This window comes from Panthera uncia (genome assembly GCF_023721935.1).
Source record: "Panthera uncia isolate 11264 chromosome E2 unlocalized genomic scaffold, Puncia_PCG_1.0 HiC_scaffold_19, whole genome shotgun sequence".
In the NCBI taxonomy this organism is placed as follows: domain Eukaryota; kingdom Metazoa; phylum Chordata; class Mammalia; order Carnivora; family Felidae; genus Panthera; species Panthera uncia.
In genome coordinates this window covers 22,788,816-22,811,806 of record NW_026057588.1, presented here as the reverse complement: position 1 = coordinate 22,811,806, position 22,991 = coordinate 22,788,816, and the positions used below count along the sequence as shown (strand labels likewise).

General features: G+C 40.7%; 1 protein-coding gene across 1 annotated transcript in view; it reads left to right on the top strand.

Moving 5' to 3' along the window:
• The window catches only part of SHCBP1 (SHC binding and spindle associated 1), a 58,739-nt gene extending 36,257 nt beyond the window's left edge, over positions 1-22,482 (top strand). Inside the window, exon 13 of the mRNA XM_049621728.1 lies at positions 22,325-22,482. Within this exon, the coding sequence (XP_049477685.1) occupies positions 22,325-22,446 (122 nt within the window). The 3' untranslated portion in view covers positions 22,447-22,482. The remainder of the gene's footprint in view (positions 1-22,324) is intronic.
• Positions 22,483-22,991: the final 509 nt, after the last annotated feature.

Here is a 22,991-nt window from a genome sequence, read left to right as displayed (position 1 = left end):
ACTTTTATAACCTTGTTTAATTAATCTTGTTAATTCATCTTGTTTAAATTTATATTTATAATCCATTTGGTTTTGTGTGTGGTATGACATTGAACTCTTTTTCTCTAAATGGTTAGTGAGTTCTATCTATACCATCTACTGAATGGTTCATTCTTTTCCCACTTACTTGGAAGCATACCAAGTTCCCCTGTTTGTCTACTTCTGACACTCTGCTTAAATACTACTGGCTAATAATCTCCAGCTAAATGTATATTCTGTTACCAGGATCCAAATCACTAGCACTCAATCAAATGTGACTGGAAAAACTCTTTTCTCTGACACTACCCTCCATATATCAAGGTGTTTTCCTAGTGAGATGACTTAGGGAAAATGTAGTCTCACTACCACTCTGTTCTTATTTTTCAAAACCTTCTTGGGTATTGAACTTTTTTTTTTTTTTAATCAGCTTTTATCAGCTTTTTTGATACGAAACATTATCAGTTTTAGGTATACAATTCTCTGGGTCTTGACAAATGTCCTTAGTTGTATAACCACCACCACAATCACAGTATTGAATGTTTCTATCATCTCTAAAATTCCCCTCATTTTCCTTTGCAGTCAATCCTCTCCCCCAACCCTTGGACACTGGAGATTATCTGTCTGCTTTCTGTCACTATAGTTTTGCCTTTTCTAAAGTTACATATAAAAAGAATGACTCAGTAGGTAATCTTTTGTGCTCATCTTCTTCAGTTTAGCATAATGTGCTTATAATACATCTGCATTGTTTCATGTGTCAGTAGTTTGTTTCTTTTTATTGTTGAGTAGTTTTCCATTGTGTGGATATTGAGTATTGTCTATTCATTCACCAGTTGATGGGCCACATGGGTTGTTTGCAGTGTTTGGTTATTATGGATAAAGTTGCTAAGACTATTTGGGTAAAAGTCTTTGAACATATGTTTTCATTTTTGTGGGGACAAATACCTATGAGTGGGATTGCTAGTGCACATATTACTTTGTTGGAAAATCCCAAATTGTTTTCCGAAGTGGCTATCCCATTTTGCTTCCCTACCATCAGTATATGAGAGTTCTAGTTGCTTTACATCCTTGCCCAATACTTGATATTTGATATATCCTTTAAATTTTAAGTTTTCTAATGGGTATGCTGTGATAGCTCATTGTGCTTTCAGTTTGCATTTCCCTTATGATTAATGATGTTTGGCATCTTTTTAATGTGCATATGTGCCATTTCTTTATCTTCAGTGAAGTGTGTATTGAAATCTTTTGCCTATTCTCCCCCATCTCCCCCTGCTGTCCCCAATCAGGTTGTTTGTATTATTGAGTTGTAAGTTTTGTTTGTTTTTTATTCTGGATACAAGTTTTTATCCAATATTACATTTTGCAAATATTTTCTTTCTATCTGTGGCTTGAGTTTCCATTTTCTTAACAGTATAATTTGAGTAGCAGAAATTTAAATTTTGATGACGTCAGTTTATTAATATTTTCTTTCATGGTTTGTGTTTTTTATGTCTTATCTGACCAATCTTTGTTTTTGTTGCCTTCTTTTGGATTAAGGGTTTAAAAAAGAGTTTTTTAATGGATCCATTCTACCCTTACTATTGGCTTATTAGCTATACTTTTTTTTTTTTTTTTTTTTTTTTTTTTTTTTTTTTTTTTTTTTTTTAAGTTGTGCTCTAGGGCAATAGTTATCAACCACAAGCAAGTTTGCCAAAAGGACATTTGCCAGAGTCCAGGGACATTTTTGGTTTTCACAGCTGGGAGTGGAGTGCTAATAGCATTTGTTAGGTAGAAGCCAGGGATGCTACCAAATATCTCATAATGCACAAGACTATCCTCACATCATGGAATGACATTTTGGCCTAAAATGTCAAATGTACCAAGGTTGAGAAATCCTACTTAAGGACCAGGCTTATTAGCAACTTATTCTCTAAAGAATCAGATAGTGAATACTTTAGGCTTTGAATGACATATATGGTCTTTTTTTTTTTTTTTTAAGTTTATTTATTTATTTTGAGAGAGAGACAGTGAGTAGGAGAGGGGCAGAGAGAGAGGGAGAGAGAGAATTCCAAGCAGGCTCTGTGCTGTCAGCATGGAGCCCAATGTGGGGCTTGAACCCACAAACTGGGAGATCATGACCTGAGCCGAAACCAAGAGTCTGATGCTTAACCGATTGAGCCACTGAGGAGCCCTGACATATATGGTCTTATATCTCCTTTCCACTCTCCACTCTGTGAAATGGTACTGTAATGGTACTGTAAAAACCATTCTTCATTCTGAACTGTACAAAAATAGGTAGCAGGCTGGATTTGGCCTGTGGCTTGAGTTTGCTTGAGTTTGTTTACAATATACATGTACTACCTTCAAATAATATTTTATCACCTTATATGTAAGGTCAATTTCCCCCTTCTATCCTTTGTGCTATTGCTATCAAATATTGTACTCATATGTGTGTTATAAGCCCCTCAATATTTTGCTGTTATTTTTGCCTTAAACTATTATTCAACAAGATTTTTAAAATATGTCTTATATTTATTAACATATATACCATTTCTAGTGTTTTTCATTATTTTGTGTTGATCCAAAATTCTATTTGGTGTCATATTGTACTTGAATAACTTCCCTTATCATTTCTTTTGGTACAGATCTGCTGACGGAATTCTTCTAGCACTTGTCTGAAAATCCCGTTATTTTGTCTTCAATTTTGAAAGATGAGTTTTGCTGCTTAGAGAATTCTAAACTGACAGTTTATTTCAGTATCTAAGGATGTTGTTCCACTGTCAGTTGGCTTACATAGTTTCTGACAAGTAGACTGCTGTTATGTGTCTTTTTCTCCTGGCTGTTTTAAAGTTTTTATCATTGGTTGTCAGCAATTCATTATCCTGTATTTTGTGTGGACTTCTTTATGTTTATTCTGCATGGAGTTCATTGTACTTCTTCATTGTGTGAGAATTTTTTTTCCAGATATTATTTTGTCTCAGTTCTTTTCTTGACTCTTAACACATGCACGCTACTCTGTTTTGTTTTGTCCAATGGGTAAAATAATGTGTTTCATTTTGGATAATTTTTATTGCTGTGTCTTTAAGTTTACTTATCTTTTCTTCTACACTGTTTTAACTGCTATTCATCCCATCCAGTGAATTTTCATTTCAGATATTATATTTTTTATCCCAAGAGGGTGTTTTGGGAGGACTCTTTTTAATATCTTTTCTTTCTCTTTTCATCATGATCATATTCTACTTTCTTGAATATGTAGAGCATATTTATAATAGCTATTTTAGGATCCTTATTTATTAGCTTTATCATCTTGTGGTAAGGTCCCTTGCCTAAGGAGAGAAAAAAAAAAAAAAGGAGAGAAAACTTCAAGGGAACCTGGCTATGCACCTTCGTGACAACATCCCTCATGACCTTGTAAACTGAAACTACTTAATCAGAGTACATGTTTGTGTGTGTTACCATACGTGGGAGACAAAGAAATAGAAAATGTGTAAAAATCTATGCCATGGGACATTCAGTGCTCAGTTCTTTGGGTACGAACCCAACTGAGCAGTGCCAGCACGAATAAAGTTGCTTCCCAGAAATTAAAAAGTCTTGGTGTCATGATTCTGTGCATGAATCCTGCTATAATCTCTGTTTCTATTGATTGGTTTCTCTCTTGGTTATGGATCATAGTTTCCAGCTTCTTCTCTGTCTCATTATTTCTGATTAGATGCTAGACATTATGAATTTTATGTTATTGCAGTAATTTGTTTTGTTCCTTTAAGTAGTGCTGGATGTTTTTCTGGAATACAGTTATTTGGAATCAGTTGGATTCTTTCAGTGTTTGCTTTTAAGCTTTGGGCAGGACAAGAGCAACTTTCATTCTAGAGCTAAATTATCCCCACTTCTCCCCATTTTTAGAATTCTATCTGGTGCCCCGTGTAGTATGAGATCTTTTCATTCTAGCTGCTAAGAGTTAATTTTTTTTCTCTTATTCTTTTCTGGCAGCTTTTCCCCAGCCTTGGGTAGTTCTCACACATGCACAGGTTGGTACTCAACCAATATTCAAGGGGATCCACTGCAGGTTTCTGGAGCTCTCTGTGCCTCTCCTTCTTCTGGTATTCTGCCTTGGAAAATTCTGTTTGCTTAGTCTCCTAACTTTGATTTCTGTTTCTTTACCTTCCTGAATCACCTGGGGTCTGTTTCTCCTCCATGTACTGAGGCCTGAAAACTGCCTCTAGGCAGAAAGCTGATATAATTATAGAGCTCCCCTTTTTTGTTTTCCTTCTCAAGTATCACAGTCCTGATTTGACTGTTGTCTGATGTCTAGAAAACCATTGTTTCATTTATTTTGCCCAGTTAAGGCAGGAGGGTAAATCTGATACATGTTATTCAAGCTTCACTAAAACTGGAAGTCTTTTTGGATCTTACCGGTTGGAACCATTTCTAAAGGAAGTAAGGGACTCTGTTAGCAACCAATTGGTAACCAGCTCAAATTTCCAAGTTTCTTTAGCTCATTTCTGTTGAAATCTTTACTAGAATGGTTGGTATGTGACCATAAAAATATTTTTGGAATATTTAACTAAAGGGAAATAGGGGTGGGTGATATCACAGGGCATTAACTCTTTCAACTGAAAACATACAAATTCCAGAATCTCAGCCAACCCTAATTTGGTTTACTTATTGCCAGACTTATTGCCTAATTTGGTTTACTTATTGCCAAACTTTACTTATTCTGCATTTAGGCTTATTTGTGTGGGTAAGGTCAAGGCTGGTTGACAAATAATATCCTACCTTACTAAAGAGCCTGTGTGAGCTCACCATGTGTGCATACTTTGGGAGTTTAGCTTTTACTACTTTCAGGCCAGGTGGGCTGACAGCTTTCTTACTGAAATATTGGAAATAATCTTGGTGTGTAGCTCTTTAAAATCCATTTTGAATGAAATTGGACCAATTTAGCAAGCAATTAAAAACTAAAAAAGATTAGAATCTTTGCATTATTTTCATGGGAAGCATAATACATTGTAGTTTCTTGTGAATGTTCTTGCAAAATCAAGTATCCCTAATTTATAGTTGGCCCTTGAGCTAGATGCAGCTCTCTAGTGATAGCTGGTGATATTTTTCATCAAGGCTTTTAGGAACTCACATGCTGTTTTATTTTAGATCTCTTAAAAAACTTTCTGAATGTGTTAGGCATGCTAACAGTGATGTGGCTTTTGGTACGTTAATAAAGTGCTCCAGCACTTAACTTTTCTTCAGTGCTTACAAGGTACCAAATGAGCTGCCAAGGAAGATGAGCAGACAGTGTAACACTTTCTAAAGTAATATTAAGCTTAATAGCACTAGAAATCTATTTAATTCCCTGTCATTGCATCTAAAATGCATTTAAATCTGTTGTCATTGGTAAAATGCTCACAGTCATTGGAGAAATATTTTTGACTTCGTGTTTAGATCTAAAATTTGCTAGTGAGACAAATCTCCAGTGCTGGAGGAAGTTAACATTTTGGCTTTTCAACATAGTATTGATAATAGGTTAGAGTTTATGGTTCCCTGGTGTCTTTCAATCATATGGGTTTAGAAAGGCTAAGGGATTTCATACTCCTTGTTTTTGGGAAGTCACATTGTTTTGGTCACAGAGTTTTCCTCTAAATCCAATATTCTCTTCTTTTAAATAATCATTTTGTTTAGCCAAGTCTGTGTAATTCCATATTAAATAGGTGTTGTCTCCTAATTTCAAAAGCAGAATCAACGGCTGTAATTCTTTTTTTAATCAGTGTAAAATGTGTATGTCCAGACTGTAATTGACTATTCAGCAGTTGACAGGGGAGGGTTCTGCTTGACTTTGTGGAATGTAATGACTAATTTTCTGATGGTGTTATTCTGCCATAGGGGAAGTGTGGAAATCTGCTCTGTAGAACACAATACAGAAAAGCTTTTCTGAAGGGGAGACTGATAGGAACTAGTAATGTTAGACATATGCCCACACTATGAAATTAACTGCATAATTCATAAGGAAAGATCTGAGAATATTAAAGCAAACATTGACAGTATTAAAGCTAAGTCATTTCCCCAAAATAAAAATGTTGGCCTACATGTATTTTTCTGTAGCATGTGTTAGGGCACCTACTAGCTTAAGGAAAGAGATTGGATCTTCTTCCATATCCAATTTTTGAAGATTTAAGGGCATGGAAATGGCAGGGAATATAGGAGCCTCTCAGAAGATCCTATTTTGGAGATGGTGGAAATGTCTGAATATCTCATGTCTATCCAGCACTTTTGCTTCTAGAGAGTCTAGGGATAAATTCCTTAGAACATGAAGGCAGAATTTTTTCAGGTTTGTCACTTATGTTGGTTATGAATGCATGTGAGTTTGAATCTCTCATCATTGCTCTAGCTATTTTTAGAGACCACACATGTAGGGGCATTGTTTCAGCCCCTTTATGTTCCATTTCCATGCCAGCTTAATAAAATGATACCAAGCTAGAGCATTAGGTGATATTTCTCAGCACTTGGCTGAACATTAGAATCACTTCATGTACTTAAAAAAACAAGAAAAATGACCCTATACTTAGGCCCCCACACTCCTCCTGAGATTCTGAATTAATTGGTCTAGAGTTTGTTTAGGCATAGGTAATTTTTAAAAACATTCCAGGAGATTCTGATATTCTGGAGAGTGTAGCTGTAATGAGGGTGCAATCCATAGCAATTGCACTGGAGAACCTCAGATATCAAGTAAATTTCTAAGAAATGTTTTGTTTTTAATCTCAAAACTCACACGGGCCTTGTTATATATTAAGTTACTACCATTGATTTTTGTTTTGTCTTTTGAAGTTTTTTTTTTAATTACCTTTTAACCCATTCTCAAAAATCATCAGTTTTCTTACAAAATGGGCTTCTGAACTGGCTCCAGATCTCCTATCCTCTGGGTAGCGGATGGAAAGGGTACCAGGAAGTTTTGGGGGCAAATCTTATTTCATTTTCTTTAAAAAAAATTTTTTTTAACGTTTATTTATTTTTGAGACAGAAAGAGACAGAGCATGAACAGGGGAGGGGCAGAGAGAGAGGGAGACACAGAATCTGAAACAGGCTCCAGGCTCTGAGCTGTCAGCACAGAGCCCGATGCAGGGCTCGAACTCACGGACCGTGAGATCATGACCTGAGCTGAAGTCGGACGCTTAACCGACCAAGCCACCCAGGTGCCCCAATCTTCTAACACTGATGAGCAGCAGAGTTTTGGGGGCCAGGATATGGGGCTAGGTTGAAGGCCACTTGTGCAAGATTCCTTTGGCCTTTCCCAACGTCTTTCTTCATTAGTCAACTTGCCTTCAGAGCTGCTTGGTCACAAAGTTGGCCCTCTCAGAAGGTTCTGAAGAATGGAGCTCAGTGTTTTTAGTGGGAAATAACTTAGTCTATTTGGGTGGAAGATCTGGACCCTTAGTCCTGGATTTTCTGCTGTCTGACCATGTGGCTTGGGCAAATCCTTTCACATTTCCCTAGCAGGTTTTCCTGCCTGTGGTGGGGGAATATGGGAATAATCCTGCCTGTCCTGCCTCTTTTCACACATTTGCCGGAATAGAGGTAGGCAATGTCTCTGAGGGGGCTCTCCAGCCTGAAAGCAACATGCTTTTTATGTTAGTTTCTCTCTTGATTGATTCTAAACCTTTTATTTCTCCTCATCTTCTTTTGGGCAGTTAAATGCCCCTTAGTTACTAATGATGATGATACTCAGTCCTCAATGAATGTTGGCTAAATAATTATGTTTCAGGAACTGAGCTAAGAACTGTCATGTTGGCTTGTGAGGCAGTTGTTAGCTTCTTTGTCTGAGAACCTGGTTCAGTGAGCCTCAGTGAGGTTAGGCCACCTGCCTTGGGTCACACAACTGGAAATTAAGCCCAGACTCTCAAACAGACTCTCAAGCCTGAACTATTAACCCTTTTATTGGCTTGCACTTAGGTCAGACCTGACTATAAGAAGGCATCCTGGGGTCTATAAGGGAAATAAAACAATGACCCTATATTATCCACCTTGGGACAAAGTGGACAAGCCAATTGGGACTCTTTTTTTTTTTTTAATTTTTTAAATGTTTTATTTATTTTTGAGAGAGAGAGAGAGACAGACAGAATCTGAAGCAGGCTCCAGGCTCTGAGCTGTCAGCACAGAGCTTGATGTGAGGCTCAAACTCATGGACTATGAGATCATGACCTGAGCCAAAGTTGGACACTTAACCAACTGAGCCACCCAGGTGCCCAGAGACTCCTTCTTTACCACACCACTGTCACTGGCTCCTTGTTCTTCTTCTTTTTTTTTTTTTAATGTTAATTTATTTGAGAGAGAGAGAGAGCAAGGGAGGGGCAGAGGGAGAGAGGGAGGGGGAGGAAGAATCTCAAGCAGGCTCTATGCTCAGTGTGGAGCCAGAATGTGGGACTGAATTTCACAACTGTGTGATCCTTACCTGAGCTGAGATCAGGACTCTGGCACTTAACTGACTGAGCCACCCAAGTGCCCGGGTACTCCTTTACCATACCACTGTCACTAGATTATCCTCAGGAAAGTCATATGTGGGCATAAATCTGATTTTCTGCTAGGGGCGACAGTTTAAAAGGCCAAGGGATTGGGGCTGGAAATGCTGCTTTGCCACTTTTCATCTTTAGGATATGGTCCCAAGTTTCAAGGGTCTTTTTTGAAACCACTGGAAAACCCCCAAATCCTTGGTGAGTGAGGTGGAGCAGGACTTTGGGCCAGCATGGAAGTTTAGAAAGACAGGACTGGAATGATGAATTAGAAGTGATTGAGTCCAGCTGGCAAGCTCAAAGGCCTCTTCTTGCACAAGAAACAGTGCAAGTGACATTCTGGGGGGGGGGGGGGCTGTAGCTCACTTTGCTAGTTAGGGCTTTCCTTGCACTGGGGTGACTCTGCCCTGCTCCCATATCTTGAAAAATTCCTTCCTGGAGAGAAGCACTTCCTAATTTAGATTTTGTAATAAAAAGGCAGGCTCTCCACTGAAGCTGCAGATATTGGGAGAGTGAACTGACTGACCTAATTTTTTTTTTTTTTTAAAGTTTATAGAAACGGAATTCACGGAATGAACCACCCAATCATCTCAGTCCAATTTCCAAGTTTTTGTTTTTTATTAAAAAAGAGGAGATGTGGTTAAATATTTAAAAACAAAACTAAAAACTTATTAAGTCTAAAAGCAAAATGCAAGATAAATGAATAATGGCCTCCAGCCTGGAATGATTTCATCTAGAAGAAGGGAAATGAACTACACAGGAAGCCAATACCTGAACAGTGAACTGGACAGACCCTTCTGCCCACTGTCTGCCCACTTCCTGTACACTGCTTGCTATGTGAGGTCTCCATGTGCCTGGGGAAGTATGTATGGTAGGATTTTACTGAAGGGAGAGGACGATGAGCTGAGATGTGCAAGTTCAGCATTTCTCAATTTGATCTTCATGATATTTTTGTATCTTGATGTTTACAGGCATTCTTTGTAGCAACAAATATGTAAGTTAATTTATTTAACTCAGTGTTTCTCAAAGTCAGGCCTTTAACATGTAAAAGACTCTGAGAAGTCCTACAGAAAAAGTCCCTTGTCAGACTCCCAGAGGAAGATGTATGCAGTTTTTCCTAAAATTTCTGGTCACCAGCTCTTTTACACACATTTTCTAGCATATCTGTCACTGAGAGTAGTAGAAACCATGGTATTGCTAGTCAACATTTACTCTGCACTTTGTACCTGGTACTGTGCTAAGCCCTTTCCTCTCAATGTGAGGATTGTTTCCTTTACAAACTGGAGATAGCAATAGCAGCTACCTGCAGGATTGTTAAATTTCCCCAAGATCACACAGTTGATGAGTAGTGGGTGTCCATATCTGAACCCCCAAAATGTTGCCTGGCATTTGGGCTGTTTTCCTGTCCTGCCTCACTTCCCCAGTTCCCAGGCTCCAACCCCTCATTACTTGGGGTCACTTAAACAGGAGTCAGTTCCTAGCAGCTTGGCAGAGCAGCTGACATTCTGTAGGTGGTCACATGTTCCTGGGCTGTTAGGTCCCAGGTCCCCTCAGACCAGTGCCATGCTCACATCTTCACCAAGCCCTGTTCTTCCCTAACCCCGATGGAGTTGCTGTGGGCATGTAAGAGAAGAAACGTGGTTCTAAACTCAAACATCTTTAGTAGCACGGAGCCTTTCCCCTTTTCTGGCTTGTAGGAGACATCAAAGATGGGTGGAAGTTTGCCGTCTGGTTACAAAGTTGCCTGGAGGAGCTCTTGTTGCCAAGCTTCTCCCAAGGTCAGAGACCCCTTTGAAAAGGCTGTGTGGGGTTAGCCAGGGAGAAAATAGCAACACCTCTGAAGTGTGCTGAACTTGGCTCTAATTGAGCTCTTCGTGATGATTAGAATTTATTTGCATTCATTTTCCAGCAGAAGGGTTTCTCTGCCTCCTCAGATGGCATAGCATCAGAGCAGGGCCACATGTGCCACTGATGATTCTTTTTGGCAAGATTAGCCAAGGTACATTAGGCAAAAGAAGAAAAGATCAGAGATCTTGGGAGGCTCATACATCATGTTCTGTGAGCTTGCTGCCTCTGGTCCTCTTCTCTTGGAGACAGTGGTCTTGGTGAGGTTGGAAGGACCAGCTGATGGAGGGGGTAGGAAGAGAGAGACTATTTTGGGAGATAAAAGGCTGTTTGGAGGTGGTGAAGCTGCTCCCATTAGAGCACCAGGAAAGCTTCTGGAAACATTAACTCATTAAGCCTCCCACTCTCGTTGACTGGGAAGCCACTCTCTCAAGCCCCATTAAGCAGCCTAGATCCTAGGTGATGATCACCCCTTATTACCCTGGGCCACAGCTGTGCTGGGCGGGTGTGTCAGCAGGGTTCCCAACTCTGAAGACTTTTTGAAATCTCTCATTTTCAAGGGATATATTTTCAAATTCTCCAAGAGGATTTTTGAGTTCAAGGTTTGTTGTTTCCTTGTTCACTTGGCAATCACTAATGAGTTACTTGAGCATTGCACTGAACTTTGAGCATGACCCCAAACTCATCTCTAAGTGTCTGCTCTGCATCTGGTCTCCCCACTGCAGGTGGGGATTTGAGAAGAAGGTGGGAAGGGAACACAGTCTGGGTTCCATATCATAATATGCTTTCTTAAATGAGGAGTCATACATGTATTCCCATGAAATATCCTCCCCCAGAATCAGTGTGGCTATCTGTGGATGGATGGTTAAGGTCACTGGAGAAACATCTGATTTTGCTAAGACAAACTGTTGCTCCTTCTCTCCTTGGATGCAGTTTTGGAGGGATGGTCATTGCTGGTTTCTTGTTCTCTCCTGGCCCAGACGTGGACCAGTGATGTAAGCTCAGGCTATCACACACAACTTGGATATATATATTTTTTCCATGGTTCTAACATTATTATTATTATTATTATTATTATTTTAAAGATAAAGCTATAGCTACATTTCAAATCATTTCAAGGTTGTTAATTTGTTACTTTGGATGAAATTGTGGATGGTGGGCATAAATTAAAGTGTCTGACTTGTAGGACCAAAAGTGGTCCTAGATTGGCATTGGAAACAAAAAATGAAATTGCAACAAGGTAAAAGGAAGTTGCAAAATAATAAGTGTTTTACTGTGTATAAAGGCTCATCCTGTTTTATGCAGAAAGAAGTCATAGTACTTCCACTGTGGAGGTTCAGCTCTACATGAGCCTGTGGGACTGTCCTGAGGGTCCAGGCCAGTAAGGTAGCAATTCTCCTTTTCTGAGTTAGGACAGCTTGGGGACCATGTTATTCCTGGTCTTGCCAAGTTGTGGGCCCAACCACTTAATCTTCCTCTGTAAAATCAGGATATCATTGGCTCCTTTCCTGTGATCTTGGGAGGGTCTTCCCAGAGATATATCTGTGAATTGCTACAGATACTCAGTCAAACTCCCAAGAATTTGGTTCTTGAGCAGGATGACTGAAGAATGAAAATGGGATTTTGCTCATTCCAAGGGTCATGCTGAATCCAGGTTTCTGCTCCTGGGTCTCCAGGATGACTCTATTTCTGTCCTTTCAGACAGCTTTGCCTTAAGCAATGAACATAAAGGAATCTCCTGGAAAGATACACGGTAGGAGGCTCAGACTCCTCTGTAAAAAAGGCTATAAAACTTCTCAGAATTTTTGTAAGGATTAAAAGAAAGATGGCATGTGCACACAGACTTATTTCCAACAAACATGGTACAAGTGTAAGGCTTTGTTGTTGAAAGTAATGGTTAAGTGGCCATAGGTCCAGCCTCTCACTTGGCTGTGCTGTCAAAAAGACTTCTGCGCAGACAGTTAATGTTTGAATACCTTTGGTAATGGGGAGCTCACCACTTGTAAAGCATTCTGCTTCATTGTTGGATGCTTCAAGTTAGAAAGTAGAAATGGCTTAAGACAGATGTCATGGGTCTTTATTCCACCTTGTTCCAGGGAATGGAACTGGCTCCTGTGTACCGTGTATAACGATCATATCAAATTCCTCCAGCTTAAAGGGAGGTTCATTTTGTTACTTAGTGCCCTGGAAGTCTCTCCTGAATGGAGAGGGAGTCTGAAGCATTCTCCGTGTGCTTGGTATAAGAAACTTTGGGGTGGGGAGGAATTCAAGGGACAGCAGGGGCCTCAGGCATTTGGGGGAGGGACAACAGTCTGGGCAATAGCCAGCATCTGCAGTGGCTATTAGACCAACACATCATTCCTCTGTGCCAAGCTCAGAGGAGAAGTCATTTATTTCCTGCTCTGCCAAGCTGTTTTAGATCTACACTGGCTGCCCCATCTTTATTGGAATCTGGGGTAACGTGAGGTAAGGGAATCCACATCATGATAATCTACTAATGGTTTCTTAAGCACCTCTTCTAGGAATAGGGCCTGGAATTCTATTATCCAGTTGACTAGAGGGGAAAATTGTTTTCGGGAGTGTAATTAATGTGACTTTCAAAACCAGAAGTGATCCAGAGAAGACGATGACTTGGTCTTAAGAAACCCCTGGCCCACTTCCTGCCCTGGAGTGTGTTAAGAAACTCAGGAGATAAAAATGAAAATGAATTCAAGCCCAAAAGGTCCTAGGATAGCAATTTATTCAGGTGACTTGTTAGGAGTAGAAAGATCTGAAGTCAACATCAAACTTAAGGTAAAACGCTGAGACTGAAAACTGGTGGCCTACAGATGTTTTTTTTGTTTGTTTTTTGCCTACACAGTGTTTAAAAAATCTAATTAGCAACTAAGAGAAAAAAAGAATGGGAGTTTACATAAAAATCAGAATTTCCATTTTTTTTTTTTTTGTAAAAACCTAGAAGACCTGGCCCTGGGACCCCAAGTCTGGCATGCCCGGAGCTGAGAGGCTGCAGGTCCCTCTGTCTGGCACAGGATCTCCCACCCACAGTGTCTCTGAGATGGGTGAGGCAGCCAGGTGGGAGAGGAGCCTCTCCCTTCACAGTCTTCCTCTCATCCAAGTCCTGCCAGGCCGATGTTATGTATGGCTAGACAGGACTGCACTCTGGTAGACATTCCTTATTTAACTGCTCCAAAGCAGGAATCATGGAGAACAGAAGTGACATAGAGAAACTAAAACAATATACAAGAAACTGTTGTGTCAAATGAAAAATTGTTCCTGGGTTTGCTCTTCTGTTGTTCCCAATCTGAGAGTCAAAGAAAATGATGTTTGTTGTTATTAAGACCCTTTAAGAGAGAAGTAGCTTTCCAGTAGCTTGGAAATAGCAAGCTAGTGGATTGTTTTTCCATTAATCATTGACACACTAGGTTGTTTCTTCCCCCTACTGACACACACGCGGGGGCTTTAGCCAGTCAATGTCAGCCGCTGGAGAATTACTGGATAGATATCAAAGAGCCTGTTGTTTATTATACCTGAATGCAGACAGATCCTCGATAACTGGGTCAGGAGTGGCCCACCAACACCTGTGGCTGTGCTTGAACATTATCATTTGAATTTCACAAGTAGGTTTGGATATATTTGGGTAAGTCCTTTATGTCAAAGAGCTAAGTGGATTTAGACCTTCAGAACAACTAAAGCAGTTCAATAAAAGCATCTAACATGTCCAGTTAGCAGTCTTCAAAATTATATTGTAAGCAACATTATGAAAAATTGTTAGAAATGGAAGTAGTTTCATCGTACTAAACTTCCTCTTGAAATTTTGAAATTTAATGGATGTTCATAGATATATTCATCTATCCAAGATTCATTGAGCACATGGTATGTGCCAGACTCTAGGAGCTCTAGGAGCTACAGATTTGTGAATACAGCTGAGACAGAAAGCAAGTCAACTTTGCCCACAACTGACATGTGAAATGAGTGGTCAAATGTGTAGTGTCATTTTGACTGGTCAACAATTATGTTTATTTATTTAAAAAAATGTTTTTTGTTTTTTGTTTTTTTTATTTGAGAGAGACAGAGAAAGTGTGCCAGGATGGGAGGGGCATGAGAGAGAGGGAGAGAAAATCCCAAGCAGGCTTTGTGCTGTCAGCTCAGAACCAGATGTGGGGCTCAATCCCATGAACCATGAGATCATGACCTCAGCAGAAATCAGGAGTCTGAGGCTTAACTGACTGAGCCATCCAGGTACCCAAGCAATTATTCTTATTATTTATTATTTATAAAGGTTTATTTATTTATTTTGAGAGAGAGAGCATGAGTGTGCGCAAATGAACAGGAGAGGGGAAGAGAGAGAGGGAGAGAAAGAATCCTCAGCAGGCTCTGCACTGTCAGCACAGAGCCCAATGTGGGGCTCAATCCCATGAACCATGAGATCACGACCTGAGCGGAAATCAAGAGTCATACACTTAACGCACTGAGCCACTCAGGCGCGCCTATTTAGCTACTCTTGCTAGACATTTAAGTTATTTATACATTTTCACTATTATATGAAGATAATAGTGAACATGCTAAAGTGAACACTTGTACCCATGTATCACTGTGTGCTTGTCTGATTATTTTCTTAGAACAGGGTTTTTAACCCTGGCACTATTGCCACTTTGGCCTGGACAGTCTCTTGAGGGGAGCTGTCCTGTGCAAGGTAGGATGTTTAGCAGCATTTCTGGTCTCTTTCTACTAGATGCCAGTAGCAGCTCTCCAGTTGTGACAACCAAAAATGTCTCTAGACATTGCCAAATGTTCCCTGGGAGAAAAAGTTGCCTTCAATTGGGAGCCATTGCCTTAGAATAAATTCCAATAACTAGAAATTGCATCAAAGGGGATGTACAACTCCAAGGTTTTGTTTATGTGCTCCAAATTAAAGGCTGTGGGAGATTATACCTTGTTGTTGATGAAGGTGTGGGGGAGCAGGTATCCTGCACTGGTGGGGGTATAATTTTTTTAAGGATTTTTTTTAATGTTTATTTATTTTTGAGAGACAGAGATAGAGTGTGAGCAGGGAAGGGTCAGAGAGAGAGGGAGACACAGCATCCAAGGCAGGCTCCAGGCTCTGAGCTGTCAGCACAGAGCCCAATGTGGGGCTTGAACTCCTGAACCGAACCGTGAGATCATGACCTGAGCCGAAGTTGGACGTTCAACCGACTGAGCCACCCAGGCACCTGGGATATAGCTTTTTTTTAATTTGAGTTGAAGTTTACATAACATACAGTTACCATTTTAAAGTGTACAGTTCAATGAGATTTAGTGCATTCACAATGCTGTGCAACTATCAGTTCTCTCTAGTTTCAAATATTTTCATTACTCCAAGAAAAATACCCATTAAATAGTCACTCCAGGTTTCTCCCTTGCCCTATCTACTTTCTGTCTCTGGATTTGCCAATTCTGTCAAATATTTATTTTGCCAAATAAATAAATCACACAACATGTGATTTTTGTGTCTGGCTTTTTTCACTTAGCATAGTATTTTTGAGGTTCTTCTAAGTTGTAGCATGTATCATACTTTACTTCTTTTTATGACTGAATAATATTCCATTGTATGTATATATCACAATTTGTTTATCCATTCATCATTGATGGTCATTTGGTTTGTTTACATTTTTTTGGCTATTGTGAATTATACTGCTACAAGGTGCATACATTTAAACATTTTCAACCTATCAGATTGACAGAGGTTAAAAACAACATTGAGATATTTTAAATGCCTTTGTTATAAGTGGCCAGTAAATATGTTTAAGAATATTCAGATTCCTTGGTGTGGACAATGGCAGCTATTTTGATGTTTGTCATCAATAAGTGAATGTGAAAATATGTGCTGAGATTTTATTTATTTATTTATTTTTGGTCTGGTCCTGTGTTAAGTGTTGGGAATGGTGGGATTTTCAAAAGAAGCATAGAGGTGTTTATTACTTTACTCACCCACTGCCCTTACCCTCAAGGAGTTTATTCTCTGGAGTTGCATGGGGGACAAGAATTCTGAGTTTGATTTGTTATTAGGCTATTGCTTTTGTACCTCTTGGCCTTAAACATCTGTCATGAGGCAAATGATCCTCCCATGAATTAGCCCAATGACTGAAGTTTCACAAAATTCATTTCCTCAAAGGCGCCAGGCAGAATAGCCTGCGGACATCATGTTTGTAGAATTCTGGGCAGTAATCTTCCAATGTTTACCTTCTGTGCATCAGTGGAATTTGCAAGCTGCTTTAAAAAAATATTCCATTGCCTTAGAAAGAATTTCAGTTTTACCTCTGTGGAGAAAAAAGCCTCCGTAGAGTTCAATGTTACATTAAGGATTTAGGGAAATAGGATTAAAAACCCTGGTAGTGGTTGGTTCACTCTTTGCTAGTTCTCTATTATATGCTTCAGCATATGATAATTATAATTTAAAGGGAGTCAGATACTGAATTTAATACATTAATACTTCCTATATTTGCTTACTATGGCTGCCATAAAGTACCACAGAATGGGTGGCTTAAACAGCAGATATTTATTTTTTCACATTTCTGAAGGCTGGAAGTCCAAGATCAAAATGTTGACAAGGTTGATTTCTTCTGAGGCCTCTCTCTCTTTGACTTACAGATGATTTTCTTCTCTGTGTATCTTCATATGGTCTTCTCTGCTTGTCTGTTCCCTAGTCTCTTCTTGTAAGGACATTGGTCATATTGGATTAGGGCCCTCTCATATGACATCATTTTACCTTCATTATCTCTTCATTAAAGACCCTATCTTCAAATGCAGTCACATTCTCAGGTACAGGGATTAGGACTCCAACAGAAGAATTTGGGGGAGATACAGTTCAGCCCATACGCTTCCTAATGTGGACAGTGATTAGAAGCCATATAGAATGTAAAAAAAGGTTGGTACTTGAAAATCTTCAAAAGCAATTCACCTTTATCACTTCCAAGTCCATTTAGTTAACTTTAAACTATCCACCTCAAGGTGTTGCTAAATTGGGCTAAATTGGACTTGCTTTATTAAACAGATCTCTTATTTGTATTTGCTGCATTATTTATATTTAAGATGATGAGAAAATACATCTGCCAAATAGGGTAACCGCTCCTATCACAGATATTCTTTCTTTTTATTGAGATACAATTCACATATAATAAAATTCACTCTTTCAAAGTGTACAACTCAGTGGTTTTCGTATATTCTTAAAGTTGTACATTCTTAAAGTTGTACCATGGCTTTAATCCCAAGATGTTCATTACCTCCAAAAGAAAACTGTACTCCTTAGTATTCACCCTTGGTCCCTCTCCACCCAAAGGTAGTCACTCTCCACCCTTCCTTCCCCAGCCCTGCTAATGACTAATCTACTTTCTACATTCTGGATTTGCCTGTGTTGGACTTTTCCTATAAATGGAACCATACAATATGTGGTCTTTTGCATCTGCTTTCTTCCGCTGAGGATAATGTTTTCAAGGGTCACCACAGTGACAAGGGTCAGTACTTCGGTGGGTTTTTTTTTTTAATGCTGAATAAAATTCCATTACATGGAAGTGCCACATTTAATTTGTTTATTTATCAGTTGATGGATACTTGTTTCCACTTTTTGACTGTTATGAATAATGCTACTATGAACGTTCATGTGTAAGTTTTTATATAAACATTTATATAAACAATTGTTTTCAATTCTCTTGGATATATACCATATACTGGGTCATATGGTATCTCTGTTCAGAGCTAAGGAGCTGCCAAATGGTTTTCCAAAGCAGTTCCACCATTTTACATTCCCAGCAGCAATGTATGAAGGTTCCAATTTCTCCACATCCTTACCAACTTCTGTTACTGTCTTTTTTATTATTATAGAAAGACTAGGGAGCCCATATTTACTTTAAATTTGCTTAGCAAAGCTTTATTCATGGTACTGTGGAGGCAAGCACCTGACTCCTGACTTGGAAGGTTCAAGCTGCTCTGTTTTGTTCCTCGGGGGACCTAACTTGCTATCGTCCCTTTCCCACTTCCCCTCGGTGAGTTTTGGTTCTGCAGCAAACAATGCAGCTCCAGCCCGTCCTTTGCGCTTGGTGAGAGTCAGGTGCAGACAGGCTCCCTCCACACCCCTTGCGTGTGAGGAGGGAGTGGGGCGGGGTGTGTGGCTGATGAATTCACACTTCTGGCATGCAGACTTGCATTCCTCTCCTGTGTTGTCACCTTGCCTTGTGCAGCACGGAGGGATTAAATGAGTGTTCAACTCTTTTTTTTTATTTTTGTTGTTGTTTTTCCTGAATCAATAAGGAATTTACCCCCTTCTGTCTCACCCTTCTCCCAGTTATGCAGTTTAACATTGATTTTTTTCCCCTCCTTCTAGGCATATAAAGTACTTGTAGCTTTCTCTTTAATGACAAATCAATTCCAACACCTTAATACTACAGAGTTGGGAGAGCTGTTGAGTTTAAAGCTTTCGTTCTGTCTTTCTGTTTAAAAAGCCTGAGTCATCTGTGATTGATGGAGGACATTACTGAGAGAAGTTAGCACCATTTTGATTTATTTTGTTTACTTTGAAAATAGTTTTCTCACTTGTCAAATTAATTATGAGAAATGAATTGTGGAATGGTTGGGGAGGAAGGACAGAGAAAGCCAAGGTTTAGACTCCCCTCCTTAGCTGAGGATGGCCTCTGCAGGGGCCCCCTTGCCTCCTCCCTTGCACCCTGGTGTGAGCTGCAGGTTCCAGGGCACTGACTCCTTGGCTGTGTACTGTCAGGAGGGGTTGGAGCTGGGGAGAAAAAGCATTTGTGTAATTGTTTGTAGTGCTTTAACTCCAATTGCCTCACCTCAGGTTCTTTGCATACCATTTCCTCATAGCTCAAGGTACTTTTCTTTCCTAGCATGTAAATATCAAATATTGTAATAAAATATCTGTTATGCAATGTCAATGATACCCTCTACCAATAGCATGGACTATTTTTTTCTTGATTGTGGCTGAATCCCCAGTGCCTACCTCTGTACCTGTTACTAGTTGATGCTCAATATTTATTGAAGAATAGAAGGAATAAATGTCATGAAGATGAAACAGAGTGCACAGTATGGCATCTAATCATGATGGGGGAGGAGGGATGGTGTGCAGGGTGGTCTCTGAAGAAATGAAAGATGAGCAGGAGTTGGTGGTCTGGGTAAAGAGTTTCAGGGAGGGGAATTTTAGGAACAATGGAAATGAATGAAGTCACAAAAGCAAACATGAAACATTCAGTGCCTAAGAAGCTGGAGCCCCAGGGAGTTCCAGCATTTGGTGGACTTGTCTTTTTCTGGCATCATTTTCTGCAGGATAACCTATGAGCTGATGAGACAAAGAGGATTCTGGAATTTGGGTGCTAGAAAGAATCTACAACCCCAAAGTCAGGGGACTGGTGGATGGCTTCAGAGGGCTGAGGCCTGAATACTTAGTCCAGTGGTGGTATCTAAAAGTGATCCTGGTGAGCCAGACTGCAGAGGGCAGTTTCCCTTAACGGTCCCAGTGAAGCCCAAGGTGGGAGGCCTCTGCTGCTATCTTAAAACTCCTTCCCTGTAATTGCAGGGCTTTGCCTTTGTCCTTTCTCAACCAGAAACAAGGCAAGGCTGATCCTTTATGGCTGATTCAGCTTGGGGTTGGATTCTTTTGGCACCATCCTGCAGCCTCCTTGGTTCATCCCCACTTCCTGGTAGGCAGGTAGCTGATTTTGCTTCCCTGGGGAGGAGGCCCTCAGTGCCATCCTGGCTCCTCCTGGTGCCTGAGGGCTGCTGGCTGTCACCTCCTGTTGCTATCTGTAACACTTGGCTTCACATTTGCCTGTCTTCTGTGCCTTTCCCAATTTGTCATTATTATTTTAGTGATAATAGAGAGACCACTGGGAGAAGAGGCAGCAGGCAGCAGCTTTTACAGTTGATTAAATGCCTAAAGAACTAAAAGAGATGTGGGCTGGCTTGCCCTTTGCTCACCTGGAGCCTGTCACATGTCATCTTGCCTTTGGTTTCCTCTCTGCTTGGTGGTCACAACCCATCTTACTCGCAATGCAGATACTTGTTCTAATTAGGGAACCTGGCTTAACATTTCCCTTGGTGTAAACATTTTGAAAATAGATATTTGCAAGTGTGTAGTTTCTCGGGCTCATTTTGGCTTGCAGAGCATGTTAATACTTCTGATCTCTAAGTGGAGAAGCTTTTAAAAGCACCCTTGCCTAGAGTGAAGGCGAGATGCAGGCAGAGACAGGGTGACACTCTGGCTGAGATGTGGCAAGGTTTTGGTAAGTGAAAGTTAACCTTTAGTTTGGTTATCTCGTAAGAAAGAAGATAGCATGCATTTAAATTTGCCTCCCAGAAAATTACTGCTCTGACTGATGGGATTTCTGTTCAGTGGTTCACATGGGCATAACTATGGGGTTTGCTCACAGTAGAAACAGGGGCCACCCCCTGCAGAATGTTTTCATCTTGCTCTATGAAGAAGCTGATATGCTGGGTGTTTCTTGATTTCCTACAAGGTGGGCTACTTGTATTCTCTACTGCAGTGTGAGGCTGAGTGTCCTGTGACAGAAATGGGGTACTCTGAAATCTAACCACTCTCCTTATGCATTACTTACTTTTTTGTAAAGTCTCTTCATTCATTCAAAATTGTCCTGTTCCCCTAGCACATCTGAATAATTGAAGTTTGAAGTTTGAAGACAATTCAGAATTGTGTGCTTCTTATCACATGGAAAGGTCCAGATGACAAAGCCAAGAATGCAGTAAATTTTAATTATGGTATAGGACAGGCCTTGTCTGGGGAGGTTGAGGCATGGCCAGGCAGATTGCAATAGTTAATTTGGGCAAGGGGGACACCCGGGCATTTGTTTCACAACAAGAGGAATCAGAATGAGACCATTTAGAAGCATTAACATGCAGGCAGCACTGAGTAGAACTTTCTAACCAGCTTTTAATGTCCACAGATGAGAGAAAAGTCCTCATGGGCAAGAATGAAACTTCTGAAAGAATGGGAGATGAAAGAGAATTACAGAGAGGGCCCCCACATCCTGTGGGCAGGGAACTCTTGTTTTACACAGATACAGCTGTGCACAATGGCTCCATTTGTGGATGTAATGCCCAAAGCCATGTAACACTGCAGTTCTGTTGCCCACACTGGCAGAGTGAGAGGAGCATGACCTGAATCACAGGACTGGCCTGGGAGGTGTAGAAGCATCCAGAAAAATGAGCAAACAGCTGCAAAGAAGGATGGAAGGCACCTGGATATCAGGAAAGATACGCAACCCAGCTCCCCCAGGTCTGTGCTGGGAAGAAGGGCTGGGGTGGTTTTAGAGCCATGTGCAAGGAAGGAGTCAGACACAGATGGAGCCACATAAACTGGTCTGCTGAGTGCAGGGCCCAGGGCTGCAAGATGCCATGGCAGATGCAAAGATGCAAGCCTTGTGGGGGATCTGGGATGTTGATGCAGGTGCAGGGCAGTGTGTCAGGGATGCTGAGGGCCGAGGTGCACAAATAAATGGTGGAATGCCCATCTTTTAAAAGAAGGCTCTGGAGATAGAGATGAAAAAACCATAGGACTTGCTCTCAAGGAGCTCAGAGCCAGGGAAAGGGACACATGCAATATAAGATTGGAGCTTAAATAAAAATACATTTGCTGATAGTGATAGGCTTCATGGAAATGTAAGATTTAACCCCCTGGGACAGAGCCTAGACCCCATCTATGTGTTCAGGGAAAGTGTGGGTGTCTGTCCTTCCTGGACTCCACAACACACCCATTTGGTTGACCTTATCATTCAGAGCTGAATCATAGTTACACTTGATTCCAGAGATGGAAGTTTAACTTATTGAAAATTTCCTTACTTTCAGGTTTTTCTTTTTTAAGGCTGAAGATTTCAAATCCTTTAGTTCATCTTCATAGGCATGGTCTAAGCTAATGATTCTAAACCTTTATATGTTAATGGGCCCTTTGAAGATATTACCTAATTCATGCAATTGTGTGTTTCTGTGACTGTTTGCAGGCAAAGCTGAGACTCTGATGAAGCTGTGGCATGAATGTGAATTGGGAGCAGACTCTCCATGGACCAGTGAGATGAGGCAGGGGGAGAGAGAAGTACATGGGAAATATGCAGGTAAATACTGAATTTTGTAAAGCTTATTTTTCTGTTTGGGAGTATAGCAGTGGTAGAAGAGGGAAAGCCTAATCTTGAAAAAAAACAATTTGTTTCTCCTTCCCCAGGCCAGGTCTCTGGGAGTGGTGGAAAGGAGAGTCACAGAGGAATGGTGGAGGGACCAGGATATCCTTCCTATGGGGGGAAGGAGAGGGCTGGAGGAGGAAACAGCCCCCACACCAAGGACAGGGGTGTGGAAGGGAGCAGGCCCAGAGGGCCCCAAGGGCGCTCCTCCCCAACTCATAGCTCGAGGACAGTCCACTGTCTGATGGGTCAGGGGGCTCTGGATAAATGGACCGAGGGTGGGGCCTTGGACACCTTGGGTGGTGGGGTGGGGCCTTGACTAAGGGGAGCAGAACAGAACGCTGCTTCTCCCAGGAGTCTTGCAGTGTGGGGAGTTCACAGTCACATTTGCCTGTACTCTGAGAGACTCCCTCTCCTTCCCAAGGACTTCACTGTGGTCCATGGACTCAAGTTAACCCCCAGGTAACCTCTGACTCTTGAATAAAGGGTGGGC